Source organism: Euphorbia lathyris, chromosome 7 (assembly GCF_963576675.1).
Source record: "Euphorbia lathyris chromosome 7, ddEupLath1.1, whole genome shotgun sequence".
In the NCBI taxonomy this organism is placed as follows: Eukaryota; Viridiplantae; Streptophyta; class Magnoliopsida; order Malpighiales; family Euphorbiaceae; genus Euphorbia; species Euphorbia lathyris.
In genome coordinates, this window is record NC_088916.1 from 7,781,669 (window position 1) to 7,797,656 (window position 15,988).

The 15,988-nt window shown below is 35.5% G+C and overlaps 1 protein-coding gene across 1 annotated transcript; it reads right to left on the reverse strand.

The window, feature by feature from the left end:
- Window positions 1–980: 980 nt before the first annotated feature.
- On the reverse strand, window positions 981–7,901 carry LOC136235213 (histidine--tRNA ligase, cytoplasmic). Its single transcript, XM_066024778.1, has 7 exons — window positions 6,474–7,901; window positions 6,108–6,287; window positions 5,296–5,553; window positions 4,652–4,786; window positions 3,565–3,846; window positions 2,173–2,313; window positions 981–1,416 (listed from the first exon to the last, which is right to left on the reverse strand). Exons 1-7 carry the CDS (start codon window positions 7,806–7,808, stop codon window positions 1,111–1,113), a joined length of 2,637 nt encoding a protein of 878 aa, XP_065880850.1. The 5' UTR covers window positions 7,809–7,901; the 3' UTR covers window positions 981–1,110.
- Window positions 7,902–15,988: the final 8,087 nt, after the last annotated feature.

The following is a 15,988-nucleotide window of genomic DNA, read 5'->3' on the forward strand; positions in this document are numbered from 1 at the left end:
CTGAAACAAACACCCTTTTACTCTCAGAATACAGAAAATCACCGTATTTTAAAACTATATAATTTTTAACCAATGCAAGCAAACCGTTTTTAAAACTATTATTTTAATATTTGCTGCTACATTTAGTAACCGTTTGTTTCCATTTTTCTACTTTTTGCCTTTAAAAAAGAGAAAAAATAATATTTGGTAAAAATTCAAAAAAAAAAAACTAATATTTGTATGCTTAAACCCTTTGACTGTTTTAATGATTAAATCCCTAATCATTTATTTTTCCATATTAAACCCTTATTTTTCCATATTAAACCCTTGATTATTGATTCTATTATAGATTAGACCCTTATTTAACTTTTTCATCAAGTTTTAACTGCATACATCAATAGAGTGATTCGGCTTGTTGACATGGACAAATAAAAATAAAAATTCATTGACTAGAAGAGATAAAAATTTAAAATTAAAACGAAATTATAGCAATTAATTTCCAATATATTCTTCCAAACTCAGATTTTCTCCTTTCCCATTTTATGATTTTCAACATTAGAATTGCCAAATCGATCTTCTCATCTCCTGAAATCTACTATCTATCGAATACAGCAAACAGCTAACAAAAAAAACAGTTGAATCAAACAGACAATTTAAATCTTTTTCAATTCAACTTCCAATTTGAAGCTATTAAATGAAACTGAATCAAAAATCTAACTCATATCAAGCCACTCCAAGTTGCACCCATATATTTAATGACCCTTCAAACTATCTAAACAACTTTTTCTGCCATCTCAACTTGCTTTGCTTAAAACATGCATGAAGTGTGAAGTATTGTCACATCAGAAACAAGAAATCAGCCATACTGTGTAAGCAAGTTGAAACAGCAGACATGTCGTTTTAAAAGTTTCAACGGTCATTACGCATTCGAATGCTGGTTGGAACAGCTAGATATTTAATAATGTATTAAGCCGTAAAAAAAAAAAACGAACAAAAATCCGTGACCAAAAGAGCACCAAGTGTGCATTTTGTTAAGTGTTTTTTTAACAATATACAGATGCTCAAAATTATAAATGCTTCCGAAAGCGTAAATATGGTATACAGTGCAGTGAAGAAGCTGAATTAAAAAAGTTAGATGCTCAACCTTCTCTTAAGTTCAGCCACAAAATTACTTCTAGGTACCTCCTCTTCTTCAGTGGTCTCGAGGTTCTTTAATTTCACAATTCCTCTCTCTAGCTCCTTATCACCAACCAGTACCATCCATGGAATTCCCGATTCTTTTACACGATCCATGTGCTTACTGAATCTCGTACTCACTGTGTATTCTGCTTTGATCTTCGCATCCCATAGCTCACCCGCAAGCTCTGCAGCTAACGACAGTTTACTTTTATCCCCCAGTATGCTCAGGAGAACTTGAGTTTCCGTAGGTCGGGTTGTCTGCCAAAACACAACAAGTTGAGCAACACGTCATTTTCACAAGAATGAACAGAACAGATCCTATATCTTCTAATGGAGTTTCTTACAAAAAAAATAGATCTTATAACAACAAAAAATTTGCGCAGGATTCGTAGATGATCGTAGTTGTGTCTTCTATGGCATCAGAAAACCCCATCTATTAAGCCCTTGAACCATTCAATTTTGTTTTATTGAGCTCTCTAACTTCTATTATGTTCTATATTGAGCTCTCAAACTTTAAATTTAATTCACATTGGGCCTTAAATTTTTATTTCGTCATGTTGAGGGTTATTCAGACCATGGCCAATCTCTGCTATAAAAATTTCGATGTTGCATAAAATAGAAATTTGAAGATTCAAATGTGCTGAAATACAAGTTCAAGGGCTCAACAGAATACAATAGAAATTCGAGAGTTTGATGGAACAAAATCAAACAATTCATGAACTTAACAATGATTTTTGTCTAAGCTATTTGAAAATAGTTTCTGATATTCAAGCTAACATGAATATTACCAAAGTGACAGTTACATTTTGGACTTCAATAAATTTCGTTTGCCTTCATATTTACTTAAGATTGCATCATGTACATGAAGAAAACACATGATTGTTTTCCTGTATATTTACCAGTTCATATATAAGCTCCCAGAAAAGAAAATCGGAAGCATTTGTTAGTTAACAACAGTACATGATTATCTAACACTCAGATGCCTATAGTAGTCGTAGGAAATATTAGTATCACCTGCTTTCGGTCCTTTTGGAGCTGCTCCATTATAGCAAATACACGCTCAATTCCAAGACTGACTCCAACAGCCGGAACTTGCTTTGTACCAAACATTCCTATAAGGTTATCATATCGTCCACCGGCAGCAATCGAACCAACCTGAAAAATCAGCAAGTCAATCACACTCTTAAAATAAAGCATAAATGTGCACTGCTGATGTATTGACTAGGAAAGAAGAAATAACTGAAGCTGGAAAGGGAGAATATCAGATAGATTGGCTACAGTTTAGAGTTAATGAAGATGGTTGCCCTAAGTTCCATACAGTTTCGTACAGTATTCTCCATGAAAAAAAGAAATTATACTGGAAACTGGAATTTAGACAAGGCTGAAAATTCAATTCTTCCCTTGGAGTTTCACAAGAACCAAATTCTCAATCGTTCTGTTAACACGTCTGAGTTCACCAAAACAAAGAACTTTTCAAACCATCGCCTCAATGTCCCATATGGCCATTGTACAATCAGTGGTTTTTAGATCCTCAAGTTTGACAATAGAATGCAAGTAATTCGAACATTGAAGTCCAGTGTTAGTAAAAGCCCGTCAGGCACTTGCCTAGGTCCTCGGGCGAGGCGAGGCTGGGGGAATACAAGGAAGGCTTTTAATAGCACTTGTCTCAGTGTCCTTCAACAAAAATACATGATCCTTTAACGCAAACAAATCATTCATTTGTCAGAGCACCAAAATAGGACAGACAACCATGGAGCAGAGGCTGTAACAATAACAATAGCCGTGTCAAGAGAATGCTTCGTTATGTGGAACCAGAAGTTTATGCTCCATTACACATCCTAACATGCCTAATGGGTTAGGCAAATAATATTTCAGAGACTAATTAAGTTATCATGGAACATGCAAACATGTGGAAATTTTATTATCACAGAAAAGTTCAAAAATTAAATGAGACTGTAAAGAATCTATACAGAGTAGTGGAAAATTTATAAAGACATGATCACCAAGTGAAAACATATAGGCCTATCAGAACCCATTCTCTACTACCCAGCCTAAAAAATTGCACCTTCATCTTTCTCGTTGAGGTCAAGTATCAAACAACACTCTTATTTAGGCAATTTTATGAAAAATCATGCTAGAAAATCTAACTTGTAATTATATCACACAGACATCCCTCTATCATTCCAATCAACAATTTAATATGAATATCATTATAATCATTTCGGGACTAAGGCTTTGTTGTTGTTGTTGTTGTTGTTGTTGTATCATTATAATCCAAAAATAACACAGCAGAGCACAATAATGCTATTATATTATTTTCATTGTGCTTTATAAATAATGGAGAATGGTCAATAACTATGACACACCATATTACCACAAACATATAGAGGCACAAATGAAATTTACCTGAGTGGTCCCTTTGAAAACAGTTTCAAATATGACACCAGTATAATAATCAAGCCCTCTAGCAAGACTCAAATCAAAAACCACTCTGCCAATGCACTTTGACTTGTCAAGAGCATCAAATAAAATCTCTAACTCATGCAGCGCACACTTTGAAGATGCATTTTGCAAAAATTTGCTGCCCTCCAGTTTAAGCTTTGATAGTAATTCCTTAGGTTGTCCCCTTTCCTTCACAAATGTGCCAATATTGTCTGCTGTCTCTACACTCAAACCCTTCTCCTCAACCTGCAGAAATTCAGGAAAAAAAACTTGTGAACAAGGTATAGAGACCCAGAACGAACACTAGCCAATCAATAGAATATGGTTCAAGATCCAGCCATGGAATTTGGAAGTTCTAATGGCACAATTTCCAGAAACTGGTAAAACTGGTGGGTTTATCATGTGATGTACACATTTCAATCCTACATGTTCAATTGGTCTGCTTGGCACGTTGTTCATCCCTAAGAAATTCAAGCTACATACCTCACTTCAATAATAATTAAGTTTGATTACGGATTCAGTTATGACCAATACCAACCACTCATTACAGTGTATAAGCTGATTTAAGAAAATAAAAATAAATGCAACATCTAAAATAGACATAAAATTATCAACTAAACCACATACATGATGCCAAAGTGCAACTTGATTTAAATCTAGATGTCTGAAAAGTTTGTAGAGGACTCAAGGATGAGGTAAATCATAGATAAGTACAGTCCAATCACGAGGTTAAATGCAGAAATTTTAAGATTAAATCATTAAAATATCAAGTCATGCTAAAATGTGTACATGAAGATATAAGAACTTCAGAAGTATTAATACAAGATTGGACTCCACTAATCTATGCAATGGATTCGTAAGCAAAATATTATAAATATAAGATTCAGCTAAAATGAACCAGGATAACAGAAAAAATTACGTATGATTTTGAAATACACAAATTGCAAAATCAAGAATTGTTATAGTGAATATATTGAAGGAGTCTATTATCAAATCAATAAAATTCTTAAAACTTAAACCAAGGCTGGCTGCAGATTGACTATAATCTTACCATTTCTTTTTTAACTTGCTCAAAAGATTGCTTGTCTAGTTTATCAATACTTGAACAAATAGTACGGAACTTCTCAGGTGGCACTCCACAAATTTCTAACATACCATCCAACAACTTCCGATGATTCAATTTAACCTGTCAAACACAAATAAAAAAATGAGCCTCTAAAATTCTTTGATGGTTCATGTTTATTTCCCCAAAAGCAAAAAATATTGCAACTCTGACACCTCATCTAGCACTTTAAGCAAGTTCAGAACCATAACAAGGGAACAGAGGCATAAAGACAATTTACATGCAGCCTAGTTGTACCAAAATATGCTAATTCTAATGGTATTGGCATGACGGGATCATTATTCTGAAGTAATGACGAAACAGACAAGAAAAACAATAAATCAACATATTAGGAGCTAAGCAACATGGAATTTGATTCTCCTATCCAGAACACTGATTTCAACTTTTTAATTCTTTATAGGATTCCATGATACTGATTTTTTTTAAGGGTTACTATATCACCTCATCTCTAGGTGCAGAACTCATGAGCAACGAGAGTTAGTATAGACATTTCAAAGGATTGGCATTATCTAATATATAATAAAATGCAGGCAAAGACTATGAAAAACACTTTTTATGTCGGCAAATATTACCTCATAATCTCCAATGTCTAATTCATCAAGCAATTCTGTCAAAATCTTAATAATCTCAAAGTCAGGGCCCATTTCTTCATATTGACCAGCTATATCAAAGTCACATTGATAAAATTCACGGTATCTTCCCTTGGATGGATTATCTCTTCTATAAACTTTAGCTATTTGATATCTTTTGAATGATGTGATGCCATTCATGGCCACATACCTAGCAAATGGAACAGTTAAGTCATATCGCAGGGAACAAAGCTCACCACCCTGCAACATGTGAAACATGACACATATATGATTGCTATGAGTAACACAGTCAGCTAAAAGTAGGACTTAGAAAACCCAAAAGCAGCGAATAAGAAAATGAACCAAACATTAATAATAAGCCCATTATCCAAATGAGTAATACAAATAATGCTGAATGCAATTAAGCAAATATATTAAAAAAAAAAAAATTGATCAATTTCAATTTTATCCAATGGAAACTTTAATATCTGACGAACATGATTGTTATAATTGAGCCACTTTCTACATTTAAGTCACCAGCCTGCAAAATAAAGCTTAAATACAACTTCCAGCTTAACAAATACTGAGACTAAAAGGAAACATGATACCCTTCATATCCAATCAAACCTCACTAATACCTTCCCATTTTCTTGAGTTTGCAAATGCATTGCAGGGGTCATGATATGAATACAAAACATTATATAAAAAGGTCATAGCTTTGATCTTAAGAAATAACAAAAGTAGCAGTAACAATGTTAAATTCTAAATCTTAACTATTCATGAGCTCACTAAGTTCAAAGCAATAATATACGTACCTGGTCAGCAAGATCATAAATCAACTTTGAATCCTCCCCATATTTCCCCATAAGAGTCTCTCTCAATTCAAATGCAGGAGTGTCTAGCGCCGTTGCACCATGCCTCTTAAAAACTTCTGTTATTATTGAAAATGCTCTCTCCCTTATCATCATTTGTTCTTTTGCAAAATCACGAGTGCCCTGGCATTTAGAAAGCAATCACAAAATAAGACTGTCATACTGCATTGAAACCCAAAACAAAATATGATTTTATGGTAACATAACACAGAATGAAGGATCCTACTAACTTTCTGTGCCTTTGAATCATTAAATACAACAAAGTTTTCCATTAAAAAAAATACAAAATTGCAACTTGGAATGCGTTACCTTTGGAAGTTTGGGGAGTCTTCTACTTTCATTGCTTTCCACAACCCCTTTCACTTTATGTACCATTTCGTCAAACTCAGGTTGTTTTGGATCAAAAAACAACAATAAATCCCCAACCAATTGTTCTAATACCTGCAAAACATCACTGGAAACCACTCCCTTGTTCTGCAACCTATCCTTAATCAACTGCACCACCACACTAGTCCCCTTCCCCAATACAGCCTTTTTCTTCTTTTTCTCACTCCTCTTCACCACCTTCTCATCAATTCCATTCACTTCACTTCCTTCAACACCCTTTGTGCTGATCAATTCCCCACCTTCAAGTGCAACATATGCAGTTATCGCTTCCCAGGCAACAATCCTCCAGACAATCCCCAATAAAGCACTCACTTCGTGTACAAATTTTCCAATATCATCCTCGTAGTGTGAATCCAAAAGCAGCTTATAAGCATTCTTTAGTGCCTCATCATTAGGGCATTTCTCAAACATACCCAACAAACTGGTTTTCAAACTTTCAATCCCGACGGCATCTAAGTTCATTTTCGCTCTACAAAAACTACTCTTACCGAATTTCAGGATTGCTGCAGCCAATGCTAACACTGCCGGTACAACATCGCCTTCATGGACTTCCTCACGGGAATTCAATGCGACACGTGTCATTGAATGCAAAGCCTTCACTGCTTCCCTCAATCTCCCATTAATTTTGGGAATCTTAGAAAATGCTTCACTCTCTAACTTCCCCACCAGCTTGGATCCATTAAGCAATACCTTCATATCACCGGCAACCCCAAGTCCCTCTTTATCAACGAAGCCATCCCCAGTGTCCATGGAACTAAATGCCGCGACATTCCCCTTGGCCGCCTCACAAGAAATAGCAGCCACTGCATCCACAACTGAAACCAAATTAGTGGATTCATGGTCCAAAATGGCACAAATTCCGTACACAAGCGCAGACGATTTCTGAATCACGAGATTCTCCTCTTCAGTAACATCAATTGAATCGAGACTCGAAGTCTCAGGTTTAGAATTTAGGCAAATGGAAATGATATTGGGAAGAAATGCACGGATGTTGGTGGAATTGGAAAAGAGAAGAAGCTTGTTGAGGAGAAAAGTGAGAGAGGCTCGAATTTCGAGACTGGTGAAAGTTGAAGGAAATAGGATTTGAGACGGCTTGAGAGACTTGGGAGGGTTTTGATCTGAGATTAGTCTATCTAGTGCAGATGAGTCGATACGTAACTGAGCTTGGCCGGTAGCGACGGCATAAGCGGAAGAGGAGGAGAGTGAGGAGCCCTTGCCTCCTAGTGATAGGACCTTCACTTCCCCTTTGCCCGCCATTAGGAGAATCACAAGAAGCTGAAGCTCAAGAGAAGTGGGTAGGGTTTTGTTAACTCTTTCAGAGTTCAACCTTCTTCATTTTGATAACAAATGCCCTAATAAAAGCATCAAACACCCAAAACTTTGTTAAACCCTTATTAGATTATTGTTAATAAATAAATAAATGTTTAGAAGGGATGGAATTTAGAGATTAACTAACAACGGGGCTAAATTTTGACGGAGTGGGAAATCGAACCTCAAACCTGTCAACCAGAGGTTTAACGCCTTACCACTCGGATCAATCAGTTCTTCTAGAATTCGAACTGATTTGAGCGTTGGAGCATCCCCTATGAGATCTGATTATTATTTTTCTTGGGGGAACGCTTTTTGAGAAACGTCGAACCGGATCTTCCAAAAAGACTATTAGGTCATTTGGTGATATTGTTCTCTAATGTTATCATTAGTGGCGAGTGTAGACTTGAGAAATTGTCATGAGTTCGTCATGTATCGATTATGGGGTTTTGAAAATGTTACCAATGCGATGACCAATGTCTTCATCATTTCCCCAACATCGAATGTTACTCCTCTTCCTATTGCAAGAACATGATATATCCTAACTACCAATGAGAAAAGGAACAACTTTTGAGTATAACAACATGTATTTTAAGCCCATGAGATTCTATTCCCTTTGCAAGCATATAATGACTTTAAAAGCAAGTGAACTCTGTCATATCAAGTAATAAAGTTCCGAAGAACAATACCAATCCCACAAGGTCTAGTATTTGATTCCCTACTCGTACTTAAATCTTATATTATATAAGGTATCACTTAGGTGATTTTGAGTTGTGTTTTAAGCTAATGAATTAATTAAATATCAAGGCAAACTAACAATTCATTTGTCTAATGTATGAGTGAAAAGACTAGGATTTTAGACTCCTGTGTTGACTCCTATAGACTAATAGGTATACGTTGTGTGTATCAAAGATAACTTGAGACAGTTGCTCTCCTTAAGAAGATAATAACTTTGGCCTATAACTATTAACTCTATTTCAAACACCTCTAGGTTGATGCTTGATTAGGCAAAATCTCTAACTATATTTGAAAGTATTAATTACTATGAAAGCCAAGTCTAAGTCGTAACCTAAACCATGAAGCCACACTATCTGGTTAAGGTATATGAATAGCTAAATTGTTTAGTGGAATCGTTTACTAGATTAGGTTTAACAATTCAACTGCTCTAACTAATTGTGGTTTCTTATATAGAGGTAAGTAAATATGTTTAGCTAATTCTCTCGTTATTCTTCCTACAACACAATGTAAACACTTATTAACAATCCATACTTGCCAAACACAGTTCAGCGCCATCCTAGCATAAAGCGGTTTAGTTCATGTTAGAGCTAGAACATAAAGGCATGGTGAGATGGACTAATGTTGAACTCATGTTCAACAAGTTAGGTTTATTAATTTAAGAATAAAAAAGACGAAGAGAATGTATATGAAGAGAAAACTTGAATTAGACGAACTAAACTTGGGATCAAAATATGAGAAAACAAACCAATATCAAGCTTGCTTTAACTGAAGTAGAAAAATAACGAAAATAGTAATAAGATTAAACGAAATGTAAACCAAAGTATGTGAAAATGAAACGTAAAACTAAATTATGACTAAGCTAAGATATGATTATAATGGAAATTTATCTATTTATAGGGAGCAAAAACCCTTGTAAACACTAGGACATCCTTTGATCCATTAGTAAGTCTTCTAGCCTTCTTTCAGTCGGATTAAAGATTCACAAGTTGGATACGATCGAACCTTTATAGGTAGAGTTTCGATGTAATTAGACTTTATGTTTTATGTCACATCTCCTCGAGCTATATGTCATATGCTCGTCGAGCAGCTAATGTTTCACACGTTTTGCACCTTTGACTTTAAGTTTCTTTCATTAACTCTGATCCAAGACTCATCGTCGAGTGAGTGAAGTAGCTCACCGAGTTATGTGAAGTAGCTCACCGAGCTACTTGTTGAATTTCACCAATTTCTCCTTTTAAGGCCCGAAACAATCTGAAATAACTTAAAACTCCAATCAAGACCAAAATAAGGCAGAAGTCACTAATAATCAGGGGAAAAAACATGTAAAGACACATAAATAAAGATAAAACTATGTTATAAAACCGTATCTAAAATGGTGATGACAACTTCCTCACATTTTGAACCTTGGTTATCCTCAAGCAAGTTTCAGGATCAAGACAAAATTAAATCTCAAAAAACCAAGGAAGTGTAAATTGATAACATGGCTTATTTTAGTTGACATTCCACCATCTTCACTTATGCAAACCAAACTAAAGAGTAAAAACTTAGAACATGGTTGAACTTGAATAAAATGCTAAGATTTTCTCAAAAGTAATATACTATACAATAAATCATACTCTGAAAGTATGAACCAATGTAGATATATAATCACATTATACTACATAATTAACATTATCCCTTTCGTTTTTGAGAAAATGTCCAATACACCATATCTTCATCATCCTTTTTGTTCGGCCGCCAGTAACGCTGAAAGAAGGATCCGGTTAACTTGATACTAAGATCTCTGCAAACTTCATTAAAGCTTAAAAGCTCATGTTCGTATCTAAAAAATTTTGATATAGATTTTGGAGTAGTAATTAATTACGATTTTAAATATACTATTAAGTTTAATTTTATGTGATTGTGTGAAAATTAAAAAGTTAAAGTGTTTTAAAATAAATTATAAATTAAAAGACCTTAATTAATATTATGTAACTTTAGAAAATGAAGCTAAGTTATATATATATATATATATATATATATATATATATATATATATATATATATATATATATATTTTGATGCCAAATATCCAATCAATTCTTACGATTTTATTTAATTAAATTTTGTTCCAAATTTTATAATTTGGTTTGTGAGCATTATATTATTATTATTATAAAAATAACATGTGTCATATTGAATGAAAAAAAAAGTGCCATATATTAATCTATGTGTCAATTTTACATATTTTTACTTATGTCACATTTTTATATTATCATGGATGATTCATCATCCATGACTATAAATTCATATATTTTTGGGAGGAAAAACGAGGGGATTTATGAAAGTTTTGGCGTTTTATATTTTAAATGAAATTTCAATTTACAAATGGTTTCCTTTTTACTAACAAACTGATTTATTTTTAGTTCTATAATTTTTAAAGAGTAAAAATAGCGGACATCGTGTATTAGAATAAACGGTTTTGTGTGAACGAGTTAGAAGCAGCCATAATATGTTAGGCTTTGCGACAGTTAAGCCGCCATAATGTGTCAAGCTTTACGACAGTCTACGAGAGGTAATATTATTTTCTATTTTCTTTTTAATAGGGTTTTATTTAAATAGTTACGTATTAAAACAAACAATATTAGACGTTTCGGTTTCAAAAAGATTAACTAGTTGTCATGGTCTAAATTTTTATATATTCAATAATAATAATAATAATAATGGAAAAGTTTGGAATATAAAATTTATACGGATAGACTTCTGACAGTGTCACGAGTCTAACTGAACTTTCGGACGGAGTTAACGATATCAGTTTAGTTTACACGTTACAATTTCAGTGACAAACGAGAATAATTCGATAAAAGTGTTTGGTTTAAAATTAGTTTTAAGTTATTTGATTAATATTTAAGTGACTTTAAATTGTCGAGTTAAAATAAATTATAAATTAGAAGGTTTAATGTTGATATTTACCAATTAGAGTCGGTATAAAATAAAATATACAATTGGTGCATGAATTTGAATATGAAATTAGTAAAAACAGACTTATGATAATATAAGGAGTCTAACCCTATATTTGGTCTAAAATAGCTATTACGATGACAAATAAAAATAAGTTTCAGTTTTAAATTATTTGAGTGGCTTTTTTTTTACAACCATTTGAGTGGCTTTGAATACGTTTTATTAAATCGTTTAAAATATATTGTTTAAAATATTTATATACTTTTGATTTTGGTTATTTGAAGAATGATTATTTATTATCATGGTATTTTGGAAATTGGGTGTATACGAATTGTTTTTGGATTGAGATCGGTTATTGTTTTTATGAGATTTGGATTGCAATCCAATATGATTTTTATGTTAGTGATATTTCGAACGAGAGATTAAAATAGTTTTGTCCATCTAGGATTGTCTGGGATAGGAGTTGTAAGCTGTAAGACCATACCTAAGGGCGGTATGGCCAGAGTGCACGGTCGGTAGTCCTAACGTTAGGCAATGCGAGATATGAATGAGATATCTCGATTATTGATATGATTGATGTTATGATAAGCTACACGGGTGGAATTCGAGGATGGACACGCACTCAAATTTTATATTATGTTTTTAAAATGCTGGATGATTTGATATTTTATGTTTGTTTGATTACGAGTTGGTTGTTAAAGCGGTTTATTTGAATACGAATTTGGCTTGATAAAGCGTTGGTTTGATGAAACGTTGTTCGATTTGATTGCGTTTGATGAAACGTTGTTCGATTTGATTCATTTTGATAAACGTTGTTCGATTTGATTCGTTTTGATAAACGTTGTTCGATTTGATTCGTTTTGATAAAATGTTGTTCGATTTGATTTGTTTTGATAAAACGTTATTCGATTTAATTCGTTTTGATAAAAACGATTTATATATATTAAATTATATAGTAAGAAAGTGAAATATACAATTAAGTTATTAGTGTGTCAATCAACGTGTCAATAAGTTAAAATGAGTTCATAAGTTAAGAGAACTACCTAAAATAGGTAGAACTACGTGGCTTTGATTCCCGGTTTAAAGACTAAAATATGTTCGGGATACGTAGGAAGCTTGATAGAATTATCAAGTCCAAGCCAAATAATTAATAAAACTTTAGGTAGTCCCAATAAGTTTTTATCTATTAGAAAATCGGTTTGCCTTTTAGACTTGATAACACTTGTTATCTTGTCTTCCGTTCATATCCGATGCCATTTAGGATCGGATGTGCCACAGGCGTTGGGAGTAATTTGGCATGGGCATAGATTGAATTCCTGTAGTACCACAATGACACCCTCATGCAGGGGAAAGTTCATCTCCCGTTCCAAGTATTGGGTGAAAAGTCCTAATTTTACTTTGGAAGGAGGGTTATGAGCTCTTTCTTCGCTTTTTAGAAGTGAGATGGTCATCGTCTCAAACCATTCATACTGTTCTTTAATGGTTTGAAGAAGTTCGTCGATCAGAACAGAATGTTGAGTTGGAATTCTAGGTTTTGTTTTTCTAGGCTTTTTTAACTTTTTTGACACCTTCGAGGGCTCGGGAGTTGCAAATTTTCTTGGTGGTGGCTTTAGGAGCAATGCGAATCAAAGGAAATTATGAAAATATGAAGCATAAAGTAAGACAGGAATGAAAGAACTTACAATTTTGCCAAAATTCAGAATTGCAAGAGGAGAGAATAAGGGCGTTCACCAGCTTTTCTAGATTTATAGAAAAATAAAGATGATGAAAAGTCTTTCAACATTATTAAAGCATTTATTATCGAACGTAATAATGACTTTTAGGAAGACGACTTGTATAAAAAAGTATCAATATGATGTCATTATTGTTAGAGTAACGATGGCATTATGGCAACCGAAGAAGCCCTAAAGAGCTCTTCAAAAGACTATTGGGGGGGGGCTCCTGATATTGTAATTAATGGATTATGGACTTAGCAACCTAAGGCCCATGCCCATTAATTACCTAAATATTGGACCAGCTCATTAAGAAGGTTCTTTCTTGATACACAAGTTGAAGGGAAGCTTTGGACTTCAAATGACGTGCTCAACTCTGCTCATTACTGAATTATAGGGTCCAAAACCTATAAGATGTTGACACGTGTACAAATACATAAATCCAAAGGTAAAGAATTATTTATAAATAGCACAGAGGTGGAAATAATAGGTACGTGATCTAATACCACTTCATTCTACTATACCGCTTTCAAGTTAGTATTCTCCTTAGAATACCTTCATTGACTTAAGCATCGGAGAGGGTTCACCGGTCTCTGGCCCCTGTCTGATAGTGTTTTGTGTTCTCAGGTCACTTGAAACCATCAAGCAAGACAGATTGGATATTCCGATGTCACATAAAAACCCACAAATTCCTATCATTAATGTTAATTTAGTTTTTCAAAATAATCTATAATAAAACTTGGATACTAAATTTTTATCATTAATGTTAATTTAGTTTTTCATTGCATATTTGGTGTTTCAATATATATTAAATAGGATAAAAAAAAAAGATTGATAACTTGCCGGATCCGATTTGATATTCTCTGCCAGAGTTACCTGCAAAACAGAACCGGAGACAGGATCTCCGGGAAAACTCTCCGACGATCAAGTCAGTTTTTGTAAGAAGGTTGGTAATTTGATAATAGTATTGCGGGAAAAATTGTGAGCGTACCTTTTTCCCTTGTTCTTAAGGCCTTTTATAGGTGTTTTTTAGGTAACCGCCGAGGGCGGTTACTCTTTAGTGGGCCACGTTCTGAGGGCGGTTCCCCCTTTTTAGGCCATGTCCCTTTCATGGCTTTCATGGCAACGAACGTGGTTCTGAGTGGGAGTCTTGATGCTCCGTTTAGGAATTCGGGGCGGTTACTCGCTTCACCCGTTTCCGCTTATTCGGGTCCCATTCGAGGCGGTTACTCGTTGCGCCCGCTTCCTTTATTCGGGTCCCATCCGATCTTAGACCATGGGTCTAAGTATGGGCTGGGCCTGCGAAATGAATATGACCCGGTTTAGCCTCGCGGGTCATCACATGCCTCCCCTTTAGTTTGATACAAGAGCCATTTAGGGTCTGTTCATAGGGGACGCTTCGTTTTTGCTTGTCTATTCAAAATTCAAAAACTTGTGAATTTTTCCTCTTTCGTTATTTATTTTCCGGCGTCATCTTTTCCGGCGTTGACCTCTTATTTCCGTCACTTCTCTGTGTTGTCTTTCCCATGTAAGTTTTCCTCTTCATAACTTGTACCTTGTTCGGCTTTTTACTTCTGTTTATTTCTTTTCCTCAACATGTCGAACCCCGACCTCGACTTCGCACCGTTCGATGAGAACTACGTCCGCGAGGTTTCTCATGAAGTTGATGAGATGGTTGATGAAGTTTCAACCAGTTCTCATGGGTCTGATTCCCACCCCGCTGACTTCCTCCATCTGGCGAATACAACCGACGAGGGTCTAGATTTTGACCCTAAGAAGTTGATTCCGCCACCTATCCCAACCCCCCGTTTGTTACCAAAGAGGGACAGGTCGGGAAGCCTAGTTTGTCGCGAGACCATTGAGGATTTGAGGGTGCAATATCCTTGGCTCCAAGGTCTCGAGACCATCATTCCCGGGGAGGATAGAGGACCGGGCGATTACCCAAAGGGGTATTTCACCATTTTCGTCGCCCAAATTATCTGCGGCTTCACTTATCCGCTGGCGGATGAGATTGCTTCCGTCCTCGGTGGTTACGGAATCGCACCCAGGCAGTTACATCCAAATGGATGGGCCGACTTGACCCTGGATAAATTTCTGGCGGATTGTTTGGAGGTTCCTTTCTCGCTCAAAATTTTCTCCAAGCTTCATCATTTCAAGAGTTCGGCGGGATATTTCACTTTCATCCGCCAGAGCGGATACTATGGTTTTGATGAGAAGCTGAACAAGATCCGCGAGTGGGATCACTCTTACTTTTTTATCAAGTTTAATGAGGGAAATCTGAACTTCCTTCGCCGTTGGGGCCGGCCCAATGTGAAGAGTTTGAACTTCGGTTACCCCAGCAAGGAAGAATCCGCTGTCATCGAGTTCCTGAAGAGTACCCCTCCTTTTGTATGGACATATGATCAGGCCTTCCATATGCTAAGGAGCCGAGTAGCGATTGCCTACCGCGAGGGGGATCGCGTGGTCTATATCCCTTATCGCGTTTTTGTACAAGGTACTTTTTATTTCCAAGTTGATGATTTCTTTTAACCCTTTGCAGGGGTGATCCTTTATCTCAAATCGCTGCAGATCGGGAGGCTAAGGCCCTAGCGAGAAGGAAGAAGCGGATGGCGGGAACCGCTTCCATTATAGGGGCGGATTCTTCTGGAGGAACGATTCCTTCCATTGAGGCGGCTTCTCCTGTAAGGGCCTCCGTTTCACAAGGTCCCGCTTCTGCCTCCGAGGATCTTCCTTTGACGA